Source organism: Pipistrellus hanaki (assembly GCF_964339955.1).
Source record: "Pipistrellus hanaki genome assembly, chromosome: 13".
NCBI lineage: Eukaryota > Metazoa > Chordata > Mammalia > Chiroptera > Vespertilionidae > Pipistrellus > Pipistrellus hanaki.
In genome coordinates, this window is record NC_140515.1 from 30,172,682 (window position 1) to 30,198,140 (window position 25,459).

A 25,459-nucleotide genomic window follows, 5' to 3' on the forward strand; every position below is an offset into this window, starting at 1 on the left:
CGATATGACGGAGGGTACCCTCCCCTCCCTGAGGGGTGTCCCAATAGCGAAACCCCAGGCCAGAGGCTACCAGCAGCCCCAGGAGGCTCCTACTTTTGTGAGCCCGAGTTTCCGGACACAGATGGGAACAGCGTTCAAAAACTCCTCTCGGGTTCCAGCGTGGGAAGCACTGGTCTCCGAAAGGCCCTGTCAGTCTCTGAAAAAGCCTCTGTGGTGAAGTGATGTATAATAAACAGCGTATATTTAATCTTCATTCCTATTCGCTGCACGGAGCTCTAAAAATCCCCGGGAATTTGCTGAGGGGATGGGTTCCGGGTGGCTTCTGTTATGTTAACGAGGCCATTGGTAGAAAGTGGCCTAGGAGGGGGCTGGGCGCTTGGAGAACCAATGTGATTCCAGGGCTGGAACTTTCAGTCCCACTCACAGGACCTATGGGGAGGGGGAGGAGCTGGAGGTTGAGCCAATGGCCAATGACTTCACCTGTCATGCCCATGCTAGGAAACCTCCATTTAAAAAAAAAAAAAAAAGAAAGAAAAGGATGGGTTCAAACAGCTTCCGGCTGGTGACTCTGGGAAAGTGGCCCGCTTGGCAAGCATGGAAGCCCTGTGCTCCTTCCCCACTCCTTGCCCTGAGCATCCCTTCCAGCCTGCTCCTCCTGAGGGACAGCCTATTTTAATAAACCAGTGATCTGGTAAGTGAAATGTCTCTCCGAGTTCTCTGAGTCACTCCAGCAAAATAGAACCCAAGGAGGAGGTCATGGAACCTCCCATCTATAACCAGTTGGGTCTTAGATGACAACCCGGACTTGCAATTGGCGTGTGAAGGGGGAGGGGCACTGAGCCCTTAATCTGTGGAATCTGACACTGTCACCAGAGAGACGGCGTCAGAACTGAGTTCAACGATAGGGCACCCACCTGGTGTGGGAGAAGGGCTTGGCGGTGTGGGAAAACCCACACGTTCGACTTGTAACCCCTTTCCTTGAACAAGTCCCCGAGTGATCCCTTGCTAAGAGCCAAGCCAGGAAGATATACCCAAGGAATCTTCTCTCCACCTGAGACCCATGCTCTCCTGACACAGGTGCAACCAGAAAGGGAGGCGCCAGACTGCCCCGTCATTCAGAGGCCCTGCCACCCAGAGGCCCCGCCTCCCAGCAGCTGCCGGGTAGGAGACTACACGCCAAAGATGTGTGGCTGACCTCGAGCTGGCCGCTGCCCTCTTGTGCCTCAAATTTCTCACCTGTTACGTGAGGCTAACAATATATTACGCTGTAAGGTAATATAAGTATTAGAGGTGAAATACATGTTTGAGAACTGCAAAGGGCTATTATTGGCCATAGATTCAGACTACCATATAGTGCTGAGCTAGAAGCATCAGAAATAGTTGCAATAATGGTAGCAATAGGAATTGCAGTGATAATAACTACCATTTATTGAGTAATTGCTATGTGTCCATCACTGTTTTTCTTCCCTGAGCCTCACCACAACCAGAGAAGAGAGATTCTACGTCATTCTAGATCACGTCTCCTTTGACAGAGGACTCGGGGGCCCAGAGAGGTTCACTGACATGACCTGAGTCCCACAGGGAGGTAGAGACCAAATGACATTTACACCCAGACTCACTGGACATTGACCACACCTCACCTCTCTCTAAACCGTGTGGTCATCCGTCTACGAGTGTGGCCCATAATTCATAGCATTTCTTGTTTCCTGAGTTTTTATTTTCTCCCCCAAATGAGGAAGGCTGGCAGACTGGGGGGCTGCTAGTCTGGGTGGATTGTTTTAAACCCTCTGCTCCCGAAAGCCTTGAAAGCAGGGACTCCCCAGGGAGGGGCCACCACTTGATGTCTTGGGGCTGTCATTTAGGGTCATTTCTGGAGGGTCAAAAATTTGGTGACACTGTGCCCAGCAACTTAAAAATACACAGTCCCTTTAGGGTAGCAATTCCAATGTGCTGACCAGACCCACGTCTAGTATGTTCACTGCATTTGGTTTTGCAAGATGAAAAAGCTCCGGAGACTGGTTGCACAACACTGACAAACTGTACACTTGAAAATGGTTAGGATGGCAAATTTTATGTTATGCGTATTTTACCACAATTAAAATTAGCATGGGGGTTAAAAAAAAAAAAAAAAAAGATGTTCACAGCAGAGTGGTTTATAAGAAAGAGAAACTGCAACACAAAACCAATCCCTCATCACCAGGGGATTAATTAACCAACTGATTTATCCAACAAATGAAAACCATACTGAACAGAGTCAACAAACGAGGGGCCCTGGGCCAGATCCAACACTTTTGTTTTTGTAAATAAAGTTTTACTGACACAAAGCTGCACCCATTATTTGCATATGGGCTTTGCATTCTAGCTACAATAGCAGAGGTGAGAACCCTTCAGAAGGTTGTGAACCTCTCACTTAAAAGACCCAAGACCCAGAAAAATTATCAGAAATGGAGGCGGGGGGGGGGGGGGGGGGCGGGGGGAAGAGAGCAGAGAGACGTTGGCTCCCAAGCATAGCCACCCTGAGCGTTCAATTTTAATTTAAAATTTTTAAATCATATATGCCTATATGATAGGCAGTCACACAGACGTGAGCAGAGCAAAGAGGAAGGGCCAGGTACAGAAGGTCACCTGGGTGGAAAGCCCTGGGTGCCTAGCAACAGGCAAAACTAGGACCTCGCCCCAGGGTAATCTTTCCTCCCTAGCCTATCGCTGGTCATGAGGTTCGGACCGTCCCCTGACCTTTCCTCCCCTGGCGTGCCGCCAGTCATGCGGCAGACCCCCTCGGCGAAGGAATAGGGGCTGGAGAGTGGCTTTGTCCGGCTCCATGCAGGCCCTTGCACAACACTCCCTTGCGCATTAACCCCTCGGCATGGAAATAGCATCTGGGCCCCGGGTGTGTTCCAGCTCCGGGCCCAGAGGAGCAGTAAAACCAGACAAGCGGTGCTGTGGCTGACATCAGGACCAGCACGAGGGGAACCTGTGCCCGCTCACCAAGCACGCCACTTTCCCGGGGAACTGACTGATGACCCCTTGCCCCGGTGCCAGCTAATAAGCAGAGAGTGTGACCCTGAAAGGACGTGCCTGGAGAGCTGGTGAATCTTCCATTGAGACCCTCTCCAGGGACCTTCCCTAAAATCCCCACCCTTAAAGGCCCTTAGGACAGAGCACCCAGTGCCGCTCTCTGCACATGCGCCCTTCCCCACCCCCTTCCCCAGGCGACTTTTCCTGGTCTCTCTTTTTCCTAAGCTCCCCGGGCCCTTTGTAACTTGCTCCTGAGCCCACCCAGCTCAGGTGGCTCACATCTTCTGCCTCTGTGACTTTCTACATAAACTTTCTCTCGAGTCTTGGCTCTGAATTCTTTCTTAGCCAGAACTCCAGCAGCCAGGTTGCTGGATGGAGGTCTCTGGTCTAACACCGGGTGCCGGTCTCCCAGTCAGCAGCGATCTCTCTGGATGGCGGAAACTGGGACATGTTTTATTTTCTCTATTTTTGACTTTCCTGTGCTCTCCAAATGTCCTGCATTAAAGATATTACTTCCCAACGCTATAAAAAGTGATAATTGTGTGACTCGATGGAAGTGTTAGCTAGCAGTACTACGGCAACCAATACTGCAATACAAATGTATCACATCACACGCACACCTTAACCTTACACAGTGTTTTCCTAGGCCAAATCTGGCTCAATTTTTAAGTCAGGTAACAAACAATAACTACACCTTTCTCATTGCCTTGGCCCGTAGAGACAGCTAATGCTGACCCTGCGGCTTCTCCCAATCACAAGTCTTGACATTAACAGCCTTTCCCGGCCAACTTACAACCTGGAGGGTAGGGAGAAGGCCTCATGGGAATTCTCCTGACAGGTTCTCCTTTTGCTAAAATTACCGGACACCCAGGTGGGTGGCTCTGATTTTCAGCTGGGGTGGGTGGGGGTGCTCTAGGCCAGTGTTTCCCAACCTTCTCTCATGATGAGAATCACCTGGTGGAGTTGTTAAAACACAGATTCCTGAATCCCAACTAAGAAGTGCTAAACTAGAATTTTTGAGAACATATAGGTAAAATTGCACACCTAACTTAGTGCTCTGTATATAAAATCTGTCTTAGAGCACTAGTTAAGTATACAATTTTACCTATATGTTCCCAAAAATTCTAGTTTAGCACTTCTTAGTTGGGATTCAGGAATCTGTGTTTAACAACTCCACCAGGTGATTCTCATCATGAGAGAAGGTTGGGAAACACTGCTCTAGGCCTCCGTTGTTTCAGTCCAGGCCCAGAGGAGCAATAAAGCAGGGGGGCGGGGGGGAGAGAAGAGGGGGAGACACCTTTTTTCTGCCAAGGGCCGTTTGGATATTTATATCATTCCCTGGCCACACACAATTATCAACTTAAAAATGAGCCTGCTATATTTGGTCAAACATTTAATTAACTCCCCCCTAATGCCTTGGCAGGGCCAGACCGAATGATTTTGCGGACCTTATTCAGCCCGCAGGCCGGACGATTCGCACCCCAGCAACAGGACATGGTGCCAGGGAGATAAAAAGTGAAAATGTACTGGGGTTCTTGGAACTGATTTGGTTAGGCTGCTGAGTGCTTCCAATCCCACTGAGATGACCATTACCCCTGATCCCGCACTCGCTGTTTTCCTAATCCTCCCGGGTGCTGTTATTGTTTCGTGTCACAGATTACAGGTGGGGAATCTGAGGCTCGGAAGTTCAGTGACTCTCCCCTCAAGCTCACACAGCTGGCACAGGGTGGAGTCAGGATTCGAACCAGGATCTGCCTGACGCTCCACCTCCTTGGGCTTTCCACCACGTGGGTTGTCCCGTCAGGAATAAGTATTTTGGCTGGCTCATTAATAACTCAGAGTCCCACATCATCTTCTCTCGGCTGCGCACAACCCTGTGAGAGTCTCGTAAGCGATTATCAGCTCTTTTCTCAGATGGGAACCTGGAGGTCACGGTGAGGAGGGCTGCTCAGACTTCAGGGGCGACAGCTTCTGTCCTCCACAGATACCCTCCTCCAAATCCCATGTTGCCTGTCATGTCAAAAGTAAACCCAGGAGGGCTGCTTGGAGGAGGCATCAGGCAGGCCTGATATCAAACCCACCTGTCAGCCTCAATTGCCTCTCCTATAAAATGAGCTCTCACCCAGTGTGGATGGGTCAGCAAGCCTCGGAAGAGAGGAACACTGGCTGGCTTCTATCTGTTTATTTCCTAAAAAGTCACCAGCCCTGGTGGGGGCCAGGCCCCTAGCACAATATTCTCTTTATCTGAAAGCAGAACTCGCATTCCAGCTTCTCAATAGCAGGCACCTGGCTTCCTGCTGCCCTGGGCTACTCATTAACCAGGACCGGGCCTCAGGAAGGGGCTGAAGTGGGAGGCTGCTCCCAGTCTGGTGGAGGGAGCGGGGAAGGCAGCGCCGGATGATGTTGGCACTGGGGTCAGATCAGCCGGGCTTCAAATCCTTCCTCGCCATGTGACCTCGGGCGTGGTCCATTCGCCTCTCTAAGCCTCAGCTTCCCTCTCTGTATAGGGCCACGATGCCTGTGTCCACTTCACAGGACTCCTGGGAGGCAGGCATGAGCTGGTCAAGTGCCTAGCAGCGATCTGGAACAAGCACTCCATAAATGTTATCTGTCATTTCTACAAAAAAGAATAACAGCACCCAAGGGGCAGGACTGTTGTAGGTTAAAATGTGCCTCTCGGCACCATAGTCAGCTGTTCAGGAGTTAAATGTTAGGGAGTATTCTTGCTGGCATTTATGATGTTTATGGGGATGACTCTGGCGGAGATAGGCAGTGGGACAATCCCATGCCTACTTGGCAGCTGGTCAGAGAGGCATCCTGAGCCACTAGGGAAATGACTGCCTCTGACTGTCCACCTCTAATGTCACAGCATGAAGAGCAGGTCTCCCTGGGGTCAAGTGGACTGTGGCAGAGCACCCGGGTTGGAGAGTCTGGGTGACAAGGACAGAATCAGGCCCACCACTAGCAGTAGCAGGCCAAGGGTCTTGGGGCCTTTTCTCCTAAGCCTGGCTTCCTAGGTCACCCCAAACCAACCAAATCCCAACTCTGGACCAGTGGGAGCTTGGTGAGCGGCCATTATGCCCACCCCCGCCAGGAGAAACTGCTGCCCGGAAGCCAGGATTTTCCAGTTCCAGAGCAGAACCTACCAGTGGGTCATGAAATCAACTTAGAGAGTCAGGGCTATCGTTTTTTCTACAAGAAACTAGGAGAGAACAGAGCCCCGAAGATGGTGAGGACATGAGTTATTATATTTGAAACTGGTTTCGCTTTCATGCGTGTGTCCGTGTGTGAGCACATGCGGCATCCTGTCGTAAAATGTACTTCTTATGGGCTGTCACAACTATGAGACTGAAAACCCCGACAGCAAGATCATTTTCCGTCGAGGTAAATAAGGCGTCTGCAGAAAAGCCACTGAGTCAGGTCCCTGCCCCATTAACCCCCTTTAAAATCAGTGTCGTGATCCTGAACTGAGCGGGGGTGGGGAAGCTTCTGCAGAAGTCAGGATATGATCAGCAGAAGCTAGAAGTCCTTAAGGTCTGTAGATTAGATAACAGAACTGTGTCAGTATTAAACGCCCTGGGTTGATAATTATGTGCGCTTACATAAAAGAACGAATGGTCTCGTTCTTACGAAACACACGCTGAAGGGTTAGTTAGGGGTAAAGGGGCATCTTGACTGTAAAAACCCCCAATGATTCAGCAAAAAGAGAGAGAGAGAGAGAGAGAGAGAGAGAGAGAGAGAGAGAGAGAGAGAGAGAGAGAAAGATGAAGCCCAAGTGGCACATGTTGACAATGGGAAAATCATAAGTGAAGGATATATGGGAATTCACGGTAATATTCTTGCAACTTTTCTGAAGGGTTTCCATTTTTTTAAAAAAATAAAACGTTTAATGAAGAGAACATTGGGACAGCAGCTCCGATTCCTGGAGCACCCCGTCTGTGCCGGCAGCCAAGTGGGTCACCCTTTCACACGAGCCCGACCCCAATCCTCAGAATCAGCTCGGCGAGGACCCCTGGCTGGGTGCACCACCCCCAGGCCCGGTGCTCGGCCATGACACTTTTTGCAGCACCCCATGACAGATCCCTGCTCGGTGGCAAAGCCAGGACGGGAGCTAGGCCAGGACTCCAAAATCAGTGCTTGGTGCATTTGCAGGGCTGCCTCAGGCTGGCACAGGTAGCCAACCCGGGCTATGGACCTGCCACCCAGAGGTGACAACATGTGGATAAGGTCCCACGGGTGGGTCTGTCTCCTCCTCTCGGAGCCTGGAGGAAGCACCAAGCCCCTCGGCACCACACCTCGGGTCACTGCCGAGTGGGTGGAACCCGTCACCGTGGGGGGTGGGGAGGGGAAGTTCAATGCCACTTACATTTGGAGGCTCCTCAGACAGGGCTGCTGCTCTGGACCTGTCAGGATGAGATAAGCGAAGAAGGAAAGGTCTGGTCAGGCTGTGACTTGTGACTAGACACAGGACTCAGTCTTCTCCCAGGTGTGACCACCCAACTCACACACACTAGGAAGGGCCCCCCACCAGCACGCAGTGGGGACCGAAAACTGGGGTGCCGAGGCGCTCCTGCACACTCACATGCTCACACACAGACACACCTGCTCACACACCCCTCTCCCGGATGCAGTGTCCCTGAAACCGTCCGCAGGTAGCCGGCCTGTGCTGGGAGGAGCAGATGGCCCAGCACAGCGTTGGGAGGAGATGGTTCTTCTTGCTGCCTAAGCTGCCCCCTCCTCCCCCCACCTCCAGCCCCGACCCAAAAGCCCACACTCCTGTGAGCATCCCACCAGCCCCGTCATGTGCCCGGGTCTGGGACTGGCTGTTTGCTGCAAGCAAGGGGACATGCCAACGTTAGATAGATGAGCTGCAAGGCTCTGGGGACCCCAGATTCTTGGAAAATACTTATCAACTGTTTAGAGGCTCTGAGATTCATGTGCCAAGAAAAATCTGTTGAGCTTTGCTGAGCCAAGCAGTCCGTCCCCAAACGTGACTGACCACCCGCTGGGAGGCTCTCCTGGTTTGCTGGAATTTAAAAGTGCAGAATTCCAGGAAACGGTTCCTCAACAGCTAAGACCTTACATTTACGTGGAAAGGCAGAGAGCCTCCAGGCTGGGGGCTTTCCATGCATTTGCAGCCCGACCCGTCCATCCTCTTCCTCGGCCTCGGAAACGGTCCCAGAAGTCTGGAGAGCTCCCTGTCCCCCAGATTAGACAACCTCATTGCTATGTTAGGGCCCCCACAGTCAAGGCATTGAGAACACAGTGGTGAACAAGACAGCCCAGGTCCCATAACCCATGGGGAAAGGCCCACATGTGACTACGATGGCATGGAGCCTTTCTTCTCTGGGTGGACACACGTGAGGCCTGGGGTGGATTAGTAATGTCTACAACTCGGGGGTGGACATGGCAATGCGTACCTTGCTTAGCCTGAACAATATCAGGGGAAGAGGGACAAAGGGAAAGATGAAGGTGGCATGCTGAGTGCACAGTCACAAGAATAGCAGTGAGGGAACCGGAGGAAGGAGAGTGTAATTCCCTCTGGGGTGAGACCTTAGCAGTTGCATGAAGCCAGCCCAGCGCAGAGAGGAGAATAAGAAGGGCACTAAATCCCTACTGCGCTAGCGGACTGGCAACCAGGCCCCTTCTTCCAGGGGCTGCCCGCATAGATCCCACCGGGAGACCCACACAGGCCTGCTCTCCGTCTATGGAGTTTTGGGCAGGCTAACCCCACTTCCCACTTTCAGGGGTGGGCATGTGAGCCAGGCCTAGTCCGTCAGAGGGGCTGTCACAATTGGCTCAAGGACAGGCACATGACAGCCTGGACAATGACAGTGATGGCAGGAGGTATGCTAAAAATATTGGGGAAAAAGAAGGCTCTTTCTAAGCTGAGATAGCTATGGGATGGGGGGACACCCTGCAGCTGGGAGCACCCCAAGGAGAATGGAACCAACAGAGGAGGGACATGGAGCCCAGAAATGGAGAGAAAGGGGTCCCAATGACAGCTCACAACACCTGGATCCAGCCATGCCTGAAGCACGACCCTGGGGCTTGCAGGTAAGGAAGCCAGTAAATGTGTGTGTGTGTGTGCGCGCGCGCGCTTGTCGTTGTTTTATAAGTTAGTTTGAACTGATTCCTGCCACTTGCAACCCTAAGAATGGAGACCTATGCCCTGCTTTGAATGCGCTGGGTAATTTCATGCATGCCTCCTTCTCTGACACTCAGGGCATCAGAAAAGTGGGGTACAGGTAGAATGACATCTGAGGTCCCCCTACAGCGGTGTTACTCTGGCTACCAAGAGAGCCTATTGCGAAGGTGAGGACTGCGTAGGTACCTTCCCCGCGCCAGAGAAATCAGCCCTTCTCAACACGAGGCCTGGGGGCTTGTTAACGCAGAGCTGGGCCCACCCCAGGTGTGAGCTGGCATCCTAACAAGCTCCCCGGTGATGGTGACTGCTGGTTCAGGGACCACATGTTGAGGGCCTCAATCCTAAATCTATTCTACTCTTCTCGGTAGCGTGGGGCAGGTGCCGGTGCAAAAGAAAGCCCCCGCCGGGCAGGAGACCAAGGTCGCCCGGTCTTCAAAGCAGACCCCCAATGAAGGAAGGCGCCTGTGTGGTCTGAGGATGAGCCGGTCTTTAAACAACCGAAGAACCAGGTCCCAGCCGACGACCATTCCATGGCCCCTCCTTCCGGCCAGCCCTCCACCCTGACACTGACCTAAGTATCGGGGAGGCTGTAAGGACGTGGGAGCCTCGTGGGGCGGCAGGCTCTTCCAGGAGCTGTGAGCATCCCCCAGCGGCTCTCGGCCCCAGGCAGCCTGCCAGCACCAAATCCCGCTGCGGGCCTGGGCCTGACACGCTGCCTGGGCTGCCTGCTGTCAGCACGGCCTGGCGGCCCTGGGCTCTCCCTGATTTACATCCGACTTGGCTGCCTTTAAAAGCCTCCTGTGGCTTTTGGACCAGGGACACTGTTCAGCAGAAAAGGGCTTCCCCACCAGCATCCTTTCCAAGGTGGCACAGGCCCAGAGGGTCTGGCCTGGCTCGGCTGCCTCCCGGCTGTGTGACCTTGGGCGAGTTACCTGCTCACTCTGGGGCCCCAGCGTTTCACGTGCATAGTGGGAATAACGGCATCCTTTGTGGTGAGTAGAGAAATGGTGCTTACAAGGCCCCGAGCCTGGTCTTCAGAGGCGGCGGGGACCCCACAGTGTGACTCAGCTCCTTGACTCAGAGCGGCCCCAGACCAGCAGCACCGGTGACGCCCGGGAGCTGGCTAGCAATGCAGAAGCTCAGGCCCCATCTTAGCCCTTCTGCATGGAAAGGAGCATTTTAACAACATCCCAGGTGAGGTCTACAGCTTCCAAGCCTGAGGGGCCCAGGTGTGCTATTACTGTGGTGGCAGCACCCCAAGACAGAGCCGAGCCAGGTGTGAGGCTGGGGGCGGCAGGCAGGTGTCAGAGGTGATGAAACGCTGAGGGAACAAAAATTCTCCGATGTCTCTCAGCCTCCCCCGAGCCCCCTGACGGCTCAGAGAGGGGAAGCGACAAGGGTGAGGTGTGCCCTACCGTGAGACTTAGCGAGGAGGTTCGGATCCCAGGACTCAGCCAAGGTGACAGGATTTACTGAAAACACTCCAGGTCCCAGACTTGGGGCTTTCAGCAGAGTCTGGCTGCCTCTGTGCCTCTCCACAAAAGGCTGAACCTTTTGCATGCAAGGAGGCGAGTTCAATGGCCCTCTGCCTGGAGTGCGCTGCCCCGAACTCCCAGCAGAGACTGGCCAAGGGGCCGCCCTGGACGGTTTGTGCCACGGCCTGGGTTGCGGGGGGAGGGGATGTGAAGCCGCCTGGATGTCCCAGCTCCAGCCCTGAACTGCCCTAGGAACGTGCGAAGGGTCCCCCTTCGAGGGCCGGGGATGGAAAGGCTACGGAGCTGCCGTTCCCGCATCACTTCCCCTCCACGTGCACCGGGACCCACCGGCGGCGGCACACGGCCATACCTGCCATACCTGCCATTCCTCCGGGGCCGGCGCCGGCACAGGGCGGGGTGGGGGAGGGCGCAGAAACCAGATGACCAGATGCAGATGCAAAAACATCCCATGCTGAAAACTAGCGGCTCCCTTGGACAAAGCTCTCTGTGTGTGGACAGCACAGAACAGACCCGTGGACAGGAGCTGCCTCTGGAAGGCCAGGCTGTCCTGATCGGCACCGTTCCTGGTTTTCTCAGGCCTGGAACGCCAATCCTTTTACAACAGCCCACGCCTTCCACGGGTGAGAGGTGGGAGACAGAAACGAACTCTGCTCAGCACCGTTGGGGAGAGGCTGGCAGGTTTGGGCAGGGGAGAGGGTGTTCTTTTTTCTTTTTTTTTTAAGGTCTGCTCTAACCTATATTCTTCTACCAAAGGTAGAAAAGACCCCACCTTGCTCCCCAGGGACATGTGTTTTACTAAGAGCCCATGCCACAGCGCTGCTCAGAGCATCTCGAACTCCCATCGGGAGGGTCCTTTCCGAGGAGGACTAAGGCATCTTGAAAACCTACAGGAACAGTAGCATCCTTAAGGGGACCCAACGCAGTGAAGACAGGTGCTCCCCAACAGAGAAAAAAAGAAAGGGTGTTTCCCCCTTTCACTCAGCGGGTGTTTTCCCCAGAACACGAAGATGCCTCACGAATTAGCACAGAGAAGGGGAAGGACTGGCCTTGATCACACCACAAGCCGGCAGCCCTGGCCCCCCAGACCCTGGAGCCCAGCAGCCCCTGTGATGAGCCGTTAAACGGTTTCAGGCTCGGCTCTGCGAGGGCATGATCCGATCTGTCTCGGAGACCTGCCACGGCGCCGGGGCCTAGAGCGGATAGATACTGGCTGCATGGGTGCACAGTGATGGGCGCACTGCGTTTCCAAGCCTGGACCCACTCGGATGTTTAAACTACAGGCTCTCATTCAGGGTGCAGGGAATCAGAGGGAGTGTGTGTGTGTGTGTGTGTGTGTGTGTGTGTGTGCTGAGGACCCCCTGCACACCAGGCCCTATGCTAGAGCATTCTCCCTCCCTCCCTCCCCCCGCCTGTCCCCCCCATGCCATGGATAGATTAAAAGCAAGACCACAGAGACCTGGACTCTGCCCTACTGGGGGCTCAGAGCAGGGTGAAGCTGTAACCTTTCTGGGTGCTAACTAGGTGTCAGGCACCGTGAAGGGGTTCGGGGAAAGCTTCCTGAAGTGGGTGGCAGCACAGAGAGACGCCCAGGAGGCCTGGAGGCTGGTGAGGAGGCTGCTGTCTTGAGCTGTGGTCACATTTTCCCAGACATGAGGTACCGGGTGCCGACTGGTACTAGGATGAATGTCCTTGACTTCATGGGCTGAGTGCCCCATGAGGGCTGAGCCATCGTCTCCGGGTGCCGATCAGCTGCGCAGCAGGATGGCAGGGCCTTCCGGTGCCCTCCACCCACTAAGCCAGTCTCTGCTGATGCCCACCCGCCAGCTTCAGCCCTCCATCCCCAACCAGGCAGCGGGCAGCCTGGCCCACAGGGTTAAGGTCTTTCTGCTGGAAAGGTGGTGGTGAAACATGGCACGCATTCACTCATCACTTTTATTTTGTGCAAAGAAAAGCCAGGGCTTTTCTTTGCACAAAATAAAGGGGACCCAGGTGGGACTCCCCGAGATGGTTGGAGCGGTGGTGTGGCCCGAGACGCCACTGAATGGGAGGGTAGGCTGAAGCTCGGAGCCCAGGAGGACCCACGGTGAGCAGAACCGGAGCAAGGCTCTCCTGCCCTCCGGCCCAGGCCTGCTCGGACACCTAGTGGCCCTCTCACAACTGCCTCACTGCTACTCCACGGGGCCAGAGCTGCCCACCAGGAGCCAGGCTCCACGCGCCTCCCCACGCAGGTGTGCCCGCTTTCCAGGAACCCCCATCCCGGCTTCCGTAGGTGTGTCCCGAGCAGCCAAGCGCTAAGGAATCTTTCAGATCTTTATGGCTTTGCGCCCTCTCACCCCTTTCCCATTTCGCTGCGATAAGATCAGGATCTGAGAGTCTTGGCAATGGCCATTGAAAGTTTGAGAATGAAAGTTTGAGATAAAACAGCCCTCAAATTCACCTGTTTTACAAAACCTTGGAGAGGCAGGTGGGGCTGGGGAAGAGCCACAGGTTTGTGAACAATGGGTCTTTTGATGGCCCATCTTTCAGAGTGGATTATGCCTCATTCAGACCTCAGTCTCCTCATCCCTAAAGTGGGTGGACAGGGAAGGTTAACTCCATAATCCAGAAGTCCCCATACTCCCCAGCCAAATGGCCCACCCTTGCTCAAAACTTCCCAGCATTCCTTGATATAAACTGTTCATTAACTCCTCTTGATAGAGATCTCCTCCCTCCCACGAGGCTGTGAGCTACCTGAGCACAGGGGCTGTTGGGTTTATTTAACCCCGTCCCCCTGGCCACACACGGCACTCTGCCTGGCACCCAGTAGGTGCTCAATCAACATGAGAACACTTGGGCTCTGGTTCCAACTCTCCTCCCCGTTCCCCAGCTGTGTGAGCTGGGGCCAGTCACTTTTCTGAGACTGGAAGAACTCGTCCAAAAAGATGGAGATACGAAGCCAGGTTCAGGGCTTAAAATGCGGCCAGGGTGATAAGGCAGAGTGTGTGCTCAGGAAGTATCGGTTCCTTCCCACCTGAGAATGCTGAATGGCCCCGGGTGGCTTCACGGCCCACCATCGGGGCAAGTTCAAAGTCACTGGGTGGGAGCATTTCACTCACGGAGGCGGTGGCACTCGGGGTGATTAAGACGGGCCAGTCGAGGTCAGTGATTCCCCAATGCTCTCTAGCTGTTTCGAATGGCCTGGCAGATCTGTATGTTCTGAAAAGCAGTGTTTCTACACTGGTCTGTTGTTTGACCAGACTACGTGGCAGAACCAAGAACAGCACAATGCCATTTTCGAAACAAAACAAAACCACATCTACCTTAAATCCCAAATAACACAGGTTCTAAATAACGTTAGAGAGAAGGGGCAATGAATGCTGATCTAGAAAGTAATAAAAAGGAGCATATGTCCATGTAGGCATCTGAGGGATACAGTTAAAGCTGTAGGAAGAGGAAAACGTATAGCCTGAAAGGCCTTAATTGTTATAAAAAAAAAAAAAAAAAAAAAAAAGAGAGAGAGAGAGAGAGAGAGAAATAGATAATAGACTGTCAGTCAGGTGTATTAATATCTTTAAGGATCACTTTGAGCTTACGCAGCTTTGTATTGCTTAAGGCCGTGGTCGGCAAACTGCGGCTCTCGAGCCAATGCGGCTCTTTGGCCCCTTGAGTGTGGCTCTTCCACAAAATACCACGGCCTGGGCGAGTCTATTTTGAAGAGGTGGCGTCAGAAGAAGTTTAAGTTTAAAAAAATTTGGCTCTCAAAAGAAATTTCAATCGTTGTACCATTGATATTTGGCTCTGCTGACTAATGAGTTTGCCGACCACTGGCTTAAGGTATTATTTTTTATAAGTAAAAGAGGTTCCTTTGACAGTTTCCCACTCCTAGAAAAACGAAAATATATATCCACAAAAAGACTTGTACATCAATGATCATAGAAGCTTTATCCCAAATCTCCCCACACTGAAAAAACACCCAAATGTCAACAAGAGAATGGATAAATAAACCGGTGCATCCTCACAATAAAATACTACTCAGTGATAAAAGAAATGAACTACTGATACACACTGAACAGCACGGCTGGATCTCAAAGACATCAGGCAGAAAGAATCCAGACACAAAAAGAGTCGATGCCATTCAAGGCCATTCTAGGCTTAGCCAAACTCATGGATGGTGATAGAAATCAAAGCTGGTTCCCGTGGGCAGGGCAGGGCACAGGTAACTTTCCGGGGGAACTGGAAATGCGTGGTATCTCCATCTGGGTGGTGGTTACACAGGTGCAGCCACCTGTGTAATTCGCCAAAACTCATCAAACTGTAACAAAATCTTTGCATTTCACTGCATGTAAATTATATCTCGATTTAAAAAACAATTTTTTTTTTTAAACTCACGAGACATTTTTTTAAAATATAAATTCCCAGGATCCACCCTCAGAGATGTTGATTCAGTATCCAGGCTGGGCCTAGAAATAGGCATTTGTGAAAAGTAATTCAGGTAATTCTGATACATGACTAGAATTATTACTGCTGGCCCCTACAACTCCACCCGCTCCCCCGCTCCCCCCTTTATTGTTTTGAGTGATTTGTGTGTTGGTTTTTACAAGCGAGCTGGTTGGTCACCAAGCTTTAGAAACATAACCGTTTTCATTCTACCTGCCCTCTCCCACCACCCCTGAACCCTGCCCCTCCGCTCGGGTTTCCAAACGAAGCCTCTGACCAGGTGAGATGAGAAGGGAAATCCCAGAACCCCGTCTAGGACAGGCACACGTCACCCTACAGAGGCCAGGGCTGCACGCTCCCAGGGAGGTCTGAGCCAGTGAGTTAATGGCCTGTGTACCTGTTAAACAGCATGTCCAGGCCTTCACCCTGTGTTTACAAAAAGAGCTCAGGGCAAAATTCACTGACATAGAAAATGCTCTGTGCCCTGACCAACAGTCCACTGGGCTAGCCTTGGTTTTCTACGTGCAACCTAATTCCTCACTCACCATCAGGGCTCCCCGGGCTCGGGGTTTCACTGGCTTCTCCACCGCTGTCCCTCAATCCAATCTGATGCCATTGCTATCTCAGCGGCTCTCAGAATAAAGGCCAAGCTCTTTACCCAGCACTCCAGGCCCTCCACCAGTTCTTCTCTCCAGGGAGGTCCCTGAGGCCTAGGTCCCTCGGTCTCACCTACTGTGCCCTCCACCAGTTCTTCTCTCCAGCGAGGCCCCTGAGACCTAGGTCCCTCAGTCTCACCTACTGTGCCCTCTAGCCCATCCTGTTCCTCCATCCTGATGCCAACTCCAAAATCACCTCCTCTGAGACCCTGAAGTTCCACCTGCCTTCAACCCCGCCATCAATGCACACCGAGTCCCCACTGCCCCCATGGTCATAGCTGCCACACTGTCCTCCCGCTCCCGCCCCCATGAGCTCCTCGGTAGCCAGGGCCTCACCAGAACTAGCCTTAGCAAGGCTTATTGACCAACGAAATGAGACGCATTTGAAAAGAGCTCACATTCACATGTGAAGGCCACTGAGCATCTGCACATCCCCAGCTCCTCCCCAGGTCCCATCAATTCACACAAACGTGTGGGCCAAGGTAAGCTGGCCAATGCAGAGGAGTGAGCTGAGGCTCCAAAGAATCTGAGTCTCCCTTGTGACCTTTTGCAGAAATGGGGGATCAGCCCCCACCAACCAGGGTAACCCCGGGGCCCCCAAAACAGCCCCAATTCTCACCCAGACCCCCCTCCAGCTGCAGCCAAGCTGCATGCCAGGGGCTCCTTATAATTTATTTTTCGGCCCTTTTCTATAGACAGGAAAACGTTCCATAATCCAAGTGTCTTATTTTGGGACCTTTGCAAAGACTTCCAGGTAAGTACAGTTCCCAAGCCCTTTGACGGGTTGACAGGCGGAAAACTGGAGTCAGACAGAGCCACCCATGGGGTCGAAACTGCGTAGGAAAAGTGGCAGGGTGCCCAGAGAAGGTCCAGAGGAGGGGAAATGGATAACCAGAGACAGAATTGAGGTGCCAAGGAGTTCCACACACTCACCCTCCAACCCTGAGAAATGGGGCACCTTTGACTCTTGTTTTTCTCCGGTCCTGGCCCCATGTCAACTTCCCAAGACATTAGTTCCTCAAACTCCACAGAGCCAAAACTCACAGCTGGCCAAGGGGAACCTAATCCTACCACTGTCCAGTCACCCTGCTGTCCTCAAGGTGGCTCTCAGTTTGCTCATCTGCAAAATAGGCACTACCCACCGGGGCCTCCCAACTCTGCAGGCAGATGTGACCCCATCGCAGCAGGAATAGCGGAGAGAGAAGGGGGCCGGGGGAGGTGGACTGACACGGTGCCACAGGTACTCAGTACAAGGGTATCCTCAAGGGCAAACGCTTGAGGGGGGCACCTTAGCCTTATCACATACCACAGTGACCCGGGGCCTGGTGGCACCTCTAATTAGCAGCTCTGCAGCCTGGCTCGGCTTTACAGCTTACCTCAGGCTTATTCAGCCTCATCTCCCTCAATCCCCTCAAGGACACGGCGCAGCTGGCACCCACGTCCTTGCTGCCTTAGGCCCAGGAAACCACCCAAGGTCACAGGCCAACGAAGGCGGTACTTGAACTCAGCTCCCTGGGGACAAGCTCCTGCCTCGCAGATTCTGCTTTACCTCGGAACCATTCTACCCCATTTTACAGGTGAGTTCACTGAGGCCCCAAGCAAGGTTGCCCAAGGTCAAGTGGGGGCTGAGCCAGGCCTAGGAGCTCTGGTCGCTTTTACCAATCCCACAGGGTACTCATCAGCCAGTGCCCTCGGGCTCCCTCTACTCCCCGTTACCAACGCCATCCTGGTGAAACCTGTCCTTCCCCACGCCACCCCCACACCTCTCCACGCCCACCCCCCGCACTCCCTGAACGACTCCCTGGTTGAGAGGGAGGCAGGCGGTTGCTAAGTGCTCACCCGCGAGCTCTCTCATAAAAATAAACTCCTTCTGGCTAGGACACTCTGGATGAGATCCCCTCCCTTCCAGCCAAGAAAAAATTTAAAATAAATTTTAAAAGATCTCCTCCGTGACATTTATTTGAACGTCAGCAGTGCCGGAGCGTGGGCCAATTTACCAAAGTCCAAACGGAGCCATGCACCACTAAACCTCAAAATCTCAGCCTGAAGACCCCCCGTGTAAGCCTCGGGGCTGTTCCCGAGCTGATTTATGTCACCGGGCAGGAAATGGGGGCCCGGGCTGCCTCCCAAGCCTCTGGGGCTGGTCCTGGGGAAGGCCAAGATCTGGCAGAGGCCTGGCAGTGACCAAAATAGCCAGGCTGGTGGCCCGCGGAGCACACACCTCCCTCTGGGTGCCCAGGAAGGCGGTCCACAGGTCCTCCCTCCCGTCCAGGCTCAGGCGTTGGGGCTGTGGATTCTCTGAGATTCTCTCTGGCTTCCCTCAGTGGGAGCCATAGAACCTCCTGCCCCAAAGAGGAACCCCCAGGAGGAAGGGGGAAAAGTCAAGAAGAGGAGTGTCTTGCTGTCCCTGCCCACGGCCCTCTTGGCCTCCAGCTGTCCCTCAAGGCGGCTGGACGCTGGCACCACCACCTGCACACCGCACGCGGGCATTACCCTTGGAGCCAGGCCGCCCTGTCGCCTCTCCCCGCTCGGCGCCTGCCCTGCAGAACCAGCTCCTCTGTTCAGCTCTCTAGAAACCAGAGACACTCCCTCAGGTACAGCCGAGGACACACAAGCGCTGCCACCAGGGACCCAGAGGCACAGCCACACTTGGGGACACACACGTGCACAGGCAGGTACTTGAAGACAGTCACACACACACACACACACACACACACACACACACACACAGGTTCTCGCCCACCCTCCCGCGGGCACGCGCGCGCACACCCACACGCGTTCTCACAGACACACACCAGGACACACAAGTGCACATGTTAAAAGACACAACCACAGTCAGGTATCACAGACACACCAGAACACACACACACACAGCCCTGGGCACAGAGAACAGCAGACACACATTGGGTCGGTCACACGGCGCATGCTGCTGGGGACATGGAGAAGCAACCATCCTCAAACACACACACACACACACACACACACACACACACACACAGGGACGCGGAGATCCATGCAGCCGCCCAGGGAGCCTGAGACGCCGCCGACACACACACACACCTGCCGCCGGCACGGGAAGCCCGAGCCCTCTCGCCGGGGAAACAATAACCGCCCTGCCGGCAGGTCTGAGCAGGCGACCCTCCTCCATGCCTCCTCCCGCGGTGGGAAAGGGGCGCCGGGGTGGGGGACGCGGGGCGGGGAGGGGGTCGGGGCCGGAGGGAGCGCGGGGCCAGCGGGGGCTCCGCGCCCGGCTCCCTGTCCCGCGGGTACCTGGGCGGCCGCGGCGCTGCGCTCCCGTCCCCTCGCCGGGCTCTGCCCGCCGGCTGGCTCTCCGGCCCGCGGGCTCCGCGCTCCGCGCTGCTGCTCGGCGTGGCCGGGCGTCCGGGCTCGCGGTCCTCGGGGCTCGGCGGCGGCAGGCGAGCCGGACTGCAGCCAGGGCCCGGAGCTCGGCGCTGGCGGCGGCGGCGCGAAGGAAGCAGTAATTTATAAGCGGCTTCTTCCTGACCTCGCGTGTCTGTTGTCTGAGCAGGCAGCGCTCAGCATCACCCATCCTGCTGGGTGGAAAAATACCAGCTTGGCCGGGCCGGGGGCGGGCCCGGGGGCGGGCCCGGGGCGGGGCCGCGGCGCCCGGCCCCTCCCCACACGCGGACACACATATATGTACCGGCGCACGCACACACACACACACACACACACACACACACACACACTCGCGCACACACTCCACACGCGCACGCGCGCGCGGGCTCGGACACACAAAGAGCCTGGGTTCGCCGGGCGCGCGCGCGCTCACACCGCGGGCGGTGGTCGAACCCTCGGCCAGTCGCTTCCCCCGTTACAGCGCTTTTTTCTTTTCTTTTTTCTTTCTTTCTTTTTTTTTTTTTTTTTTTGCAGGAAACCCCTACTCTACCACCCCCGGTGCCAAGTGGTACGGCCGGGCCTCAGCCCCTTCCTGCCAGGAGAGGCCCCCAGCCTCGCCTCGGTGCGGCTCCAGCCTCCACCGCAGCACTCGCTCATCCACCTGGCTTCTGGGAGGAGCCTGCGCTTCCTCGAGAGGCCAAGTCCCCAAACCACGCCACTGCGTCCTCCCCCGGGCGACCATCCAGGTTCTCAGCCTTGACAGACTCCTTCAAGAAATGGGCACAGCAGCCTTCCCTTGCTGCCTCCCCCTGGCGTGAGGGCGACCTGAGATGGTGATGTGAAGCCGGCGTCAGCTGGGGTGATCTTGGGGTAGTGTGACTGGGGCTCCCTGTGCATTGACTTCCTGATCGGTAAAATGGAAGTAAAAATAGGAGAACTTGTCTCCTCTGGGTGCTGGGAAGACCCGAGGTGAACAATGTAGAAAGCAATCAGAACAGCACCGGGCGCTTAAGTGCCAAGCAAGTGTCAGCCACTGCGACTATTTTTAAATGAAAATGGGGAATGTGCCATTATTCTCGACCTTATTTGCATGAGCGGGTCCTCGGAGACCATTTTCCAAAACCGGGCCCTGGCTGAGCATGAGGGGGGAGTGGGGGGGGGGGGAAGTGCGGTGTGACTTCCAGAAAGGTCTTTTCCCCCTCCAAGCCGTTTTCTTCTCTCTCCTTCCCTCTCCGCACTGGGAACTGTGGGGAGAGCTCCTGGGTCCTTCCTGCTTAGGCTGAGAATAAAGGGGGAAAAATACCCAACAGGCCCTGCAAGACAACCATCCCCCACATCAGACCTGGCCCCGCTGGAGCCCACTGCCTGGGGGAGCGCCATAGCACCCTATTCCTGAGCAGCCGCAGAGATGGACGGGGACGCTGAATGGAGGGACCGGGGAGATGACTCTGCCTTCCCCTGGCTTCCTCATTGGGGCCCCCTGCTGTCTGGCTCCATTTGGGCCTTCTGGCAGGCTGCCCCCACCGGCTCCAGCCAACCCAGACACTGGCCCCTCCTGGCAGGTACCCTCCCCTGCCTTCTTCTTGTGCCCTCCCTTCCCTTCCCTTCTGCCCCCAGGTGCCCCTTTCTCCAGGAAGCACCAGGAACCAGCAATGTCTCCAGCAGCTCAGCAGCCCCAGGTGGCATCCGCTTCCAGTCACCTCATCTCTCTTTCCCTCCCCCGCCCCCAATCTATTTTATTGATTTTTTACAGAGAGGAAGAGAGAGGGATAGAGAGTTAGAAATATCAATGAGAGAGAATCATCGATCAGCTGCCTCTTGCACACCCTCTACTGGGGATGTGCCCGCAACCAATGTACATGCCCTTGACCGGAATCGAACCTGGGACCCCTCAGTCCGAAGGCCAGTGCTCTATCCACTGAGCTAAACTGGTTTCGGCACCTCATCTCTCTTTTGAGTACAGGGTACCTGCACCCCTTGTATCAGTAAGGGAGCCAGAGCTGGAGAGGAGAAGCGATGGAGTCTCCACGTTTCTTTCCTTCTGAGGAAGGTGAGGTTCCTCCATGAGTTGAAGGCGCAGACGCAGCCAGAGACTCCCCAGACTCTCTGTGCTGGCACCCCTGCACGCAGTGCAAAGCGGCAGGTCACACAGCGTGGAGCTGGGGCTGGAACCAGTCGGCTTTGCCTAAACCACAGGGCTGAGGAGAATGGAGAGGGAAGTGTGTTTCAGGCACAGGAAGCTGCTATGCGAAGGCTCCCTGACGCCCTAGCCAGCTTGACTCAATGGATAGAGCATTGGCCTGCGGACTGAAGGGTTGTGGGTTCGATTTTGGTCAAGGGCATATGCCTGGCTTGCAGGCTTGATCCCCAATAGGGGGTGTGCAGGGGGCAGCCGATCAATGATTCTCATCTTTGATGTTTCTATCTCTCCTTCCTCTCTGAATTAATTTTAAAAAAATAATAAATAAATAAATAAATATAACTCGCTGGCAAGGGTGGCAGTGGCCCTAAACAAAGGCAGTGTGAGTCCAGCTAAGTGTGACTGAGAGTGAACAGGGCAGTGAGGCCACGGGAGGAGTGATGGGAGTGACATGTCCAGGGCTGCGATTTGAAAAAGTCCATTGCATTGAATGAGCTGCAGGCAGGCCACTGTAATGCAAACAGTGTCAGCACAGATCACATGAGCAAGTCTTGTCCAACCCGCTATCTTCCTCCGCTGGACCATTAACTCCAGGAATGGGCCTTGTTCTTAGTGCCCCTGTTGAGTCCTGGGCCTGCCACTCACGAGGTACTCAACCAGTGTTTGTTGCATTTATTTAACTTAGCTAAGCTCCGTTTTGAGAACAGTTCAATGCATTTAAATATGTTAACTTACTCAGTCCTCCCAATATCCCTACTGTGAATCTCCCCATTTTACAGAAAGGAAAACTGAGACACAGAGAAATCCAGTAACTTGCCCAAGGTCACTCAGTGATCACATAATAGAGTTAGAATTCAAACCCAGGTTATCTGGATCCAGAGGACACACTTTTGTAAAAAAAAAAATATGTGTTTCTTGCCCTAACCCAGTGGTCGGCAAACTCATTAGTCAACAGAGCCAAATATCAACAGTACAATGATTGACATTTCTTTTGAGAGCCAAATTTTTTAAACTTAAACTTCTTCTAATGCCACTTCTTCAAAATAGACTCGCCCAGGCCGTGGTATTTTATGGAAGAGCCACACTCAAGGGGCCAAAGAGCCGCATGTAGCTCGAGAGCTGCAGTTTGCCGACCACAGTCCTAACCAGTTTGGATCAGTGGATAGAGCATCGGCCTGCAACTGAAGGGTCCCAGGTTCGATTCCAGTGAAGGGCATGTACCTTGGTTTCAGGCACGTCCCCAGTAACTCTCTATCCCTCTCCCTTCCTCCTTGTAAAAAAAAAAACAATAAAATATATATATTTTTTAAAATACGTGTTTGTTGAAGTTAGAAAGAGAAGAAGAGAGGGAAAGAGAGATGTGCCTTCCTGCATACCCCCTACCCATCCCCCACTGGGGATTGAGTCCATAACCAGGGCATGTGCCCTGACCAGTAATCAAACCAGTGACCTCTGGATGCATGGGACAACGCCATGCCAGGGCAGGAGAACACACTTTTAAATGAGGAAATTCCTGGGGTCTCAGTGGTTATCAGACAAAAACCCAGCCTTAGGGGGCGGGAGGGGGGCGGGGGAAGAGGAGGAGAGGAGCCAGGATTACAACTTTGACCCAAGGACTGGAGGGTGGGTAAGAGGCAGAGGAGGGCAGAGGTGGTGGGAGGAACCGTGGAGAAACCCGGGGGGGGGGGGGGGGCGGAGAGGAGGGCTTGGCATGGAGCCAGAGACCCGTTCCTCTTCTCTGCTGCTGCCCAGCTGTGTGACTTGGGCCTGCAAGCCTGCTCTCTGTGCCTCAGTTTCCTCACCCCTAACATGGGACAAGAAGTCCTGCCTCATGGAGACACTGTGAGGGAGGTCTCACACTGGGGGTGGGTGGGGAGAGGGCCTGCACTGAATCCAGCTCCGCATGTGCTCCTGTGCTTCCACTGGCCTTTAAAACACTTATCGCCAGGAATAAAAACACGGGCAAGTTCACATTTTAATATGGTTTTTAAAAAATTGATTTGAGAGAGAGAGAGAAACATCAATGAGAGAGCAACACCCATCGGCTGCCTCCTGCATGTCCCCTCCACTGGGGGTGGAGCCCATGTCTATGGGCGTGTGCCCTGACTGAGAATCAAACCGGCAAACTCCTGGTGCATGGGTCCGCGCTTAACCACTGAGCCACATCGGGGGCAAAGTTCACACTTTAGAAACCTGAATATGTGCTTTCCCTGGGAAAAAATGGCAAGATAGAGCCCCCTCAGGCCCATTCCCTACCTGTCTACCATCACTTGGAGCTGAGTGGCATCAACCACCCCGTCACATGGAGGGGTGGGGGGGAGGACATGGGCTCCCCAGATTGCCACAGGCCCCCACTGGCTAGTCCCTTCATTTATAGCACCTACCTGCCCCCTGTCCCCTGCAAGGAGCTGAGTCTGAGGTCTATGGTCCCCTTGCCAGGAGACGGCAGCTGGAAGCTCTAGGAAAAGACTGAGCACCAAGGAACCGCAACCCTTGGCAACGAGGAGGGAACTTCAAGGAAATCCAAGCAGCAGTTTCCTTCAGAGGCCGCGTGCCAGCCTGAGGTTCCATTGGGACTACCTCTTCCCACTTCAAAAATGAAAATCAATAGTGGGGGAGCCGATACCGGTTTGGCTCAGTGGTAGAGCATTGGTCTGCGGACTGAAAGGTCCCAGATTTGATTCCGGTCAAGGGCATGTACCTTGGTCGATGATTCTCTCTCATCGATGTTTCTAGTTTATATCCCTCTCCCTTCCTCTCTGTAAAAAATCAATAAAATATATATATATATATTTTTTAAAAATAGTGGGAGGAGCTCGCGAAGGGCAGGTGAGGAGTGAGGGCCAAGCAGTCAGGCTTCTTTCAGTTTGCAGCCCAGAACATAAAGGCAGTGAAGGAGAGTATCTGAAGGCGACCGGATAAAGATGTGTGATTTGTTTTGTTTTTTTTTAGTTGCTGGCAATAATAAAATAAAAATTATCTAAAACTTTTGTCCCTTGCCACAGAATAGTTTGTCTCATCTTTTAGGTGACCAGCAAGGGTTGTTGAAATGCCAGCAGGGGGTCCTCTCAGAACGTCATTCCCCACGGAGGCAGAGCACCAGAGCTGCTGAGTGGTCCCTGTCCTGGTTGCTCTCTCTGGGCACACCCATGTGTCCTCATCTCTGCAGGTACACACACAGGTGGCTGTGTTGTAGGCCGGGGGTAGTGGTGGTGGTGGGGGTGAGGGGTGGGGCGATGGGACAGTGCCAGGTGTTAGACCGGACCTGGGTTCACCAACCTCGGCACTTGAGATCTGGCTATAAAAGAATTCAGAGCCAAGACTCAACTATAAGAGAACGTGTATTTGTAAAATCACAGAGGTGGAAGACCTAACTCATAGAAGAGATGGGCTTAGGAAACAAGTGATAGAGATAAAGGAAGGGTCCTTGGAGCTTGGGAGTGAGGAAGGCAATGATAATGCGGGAGGGGGGGTGGGGAGGCTTGGGCAGGCTTGTTCCCAGGAGGGAGAGCTCTCTGGGTCCGCCTTCCTAAGGGTTTTTTGGTTGTTGTTAATCCTCATCCAAGGATATTTTTTCTATTGATTTTGAGAGAGTGGAAAGGGTGGGAGAGAGAGAGAGAGAGAGAGAGAGAGAGAGAGAGAGAGATTAATGTGAAAAAGACACATCAATTGGTTGCCTCCTCAGGAGCTGGACAGGAGCCACCAGGGATCAAACCTGCAACCAGGTACGTGCTCTTGACAGAGAATCGAACCTGAGACCCTTTGGTGTGTGGGCCGATGCTCTAGCCATGGAGCCACTGGTGCTGATTTTAGGGGAAGTCCCAGGGGAAGATGTCAATCGCATAGTCACTAGCTCCCCAAGTCTCCACTGATGGATTGGTCAGCACCAGGGCAGGGGGTCATTATTCAACGCAGCTGGCCCCGGGGTCAGCCGTGGGGTCACTGCTCTGGTTTTGCGGCTTTCCTGGGCCTGGAGCTAAAACACAACTGAGACCTAAATGTTATCTCTGGGGAGGAAAGGTCAGGAGGTCCAAACCGCATGACCACTGATAGGGAGGGGAGCAAAGGTTACCCTGGGGCCGTGGTCGGCAAACTCATTAGTCAGCAGAGCCAAATATCAACAGGACAACGATTGAAATTTCTTTTGAGAGCCAAAATTTTTTCAACTTAAGCTTCTTCTAACACCTTCTTCAAAACAGGCTCGCCCAGGTGTTTTGTGGAAGAG

At 53.9% G+C, this 25,459-nt stretch overlaps 1 protein-coding gene across 2 annotated transcripts in view; it reads right to left on the bottom strand.

The window, feature by feature from the left end:
• Positions 1-19,294, bottom strand: part of SLC6A6 (solute carrier family 6 member 6) — an 82,157-nt gene extending 62,863 nt beyond the window's left edge. The window contains exons 1-2 of one of the 2 annotated variants that reach the window (XM_084902571.1): positions 19,005-19,257; positions 7,385-7,421 (exon numbers count right to left, since the gene is read on the bottom strand). Coding sequence is in view for 1 of the 2 variants with exons in the window: in XM_084902570.1 (XP_084758696.1) it covers positions 19,005-19,284 (280 nt within the window). In the remaining variant the exon portion in view is untranslated. Of the gene's footprint in view, positions 1-7,384; positions 7,422-19,004 lie in introns of both variants that reach the window. The other variant, XM_084902570.1, reaches the window with a different exon arrangement.
• Between the last annotated feature and the right edge of the window lie 6,165 nt (positions 19,295-25,459).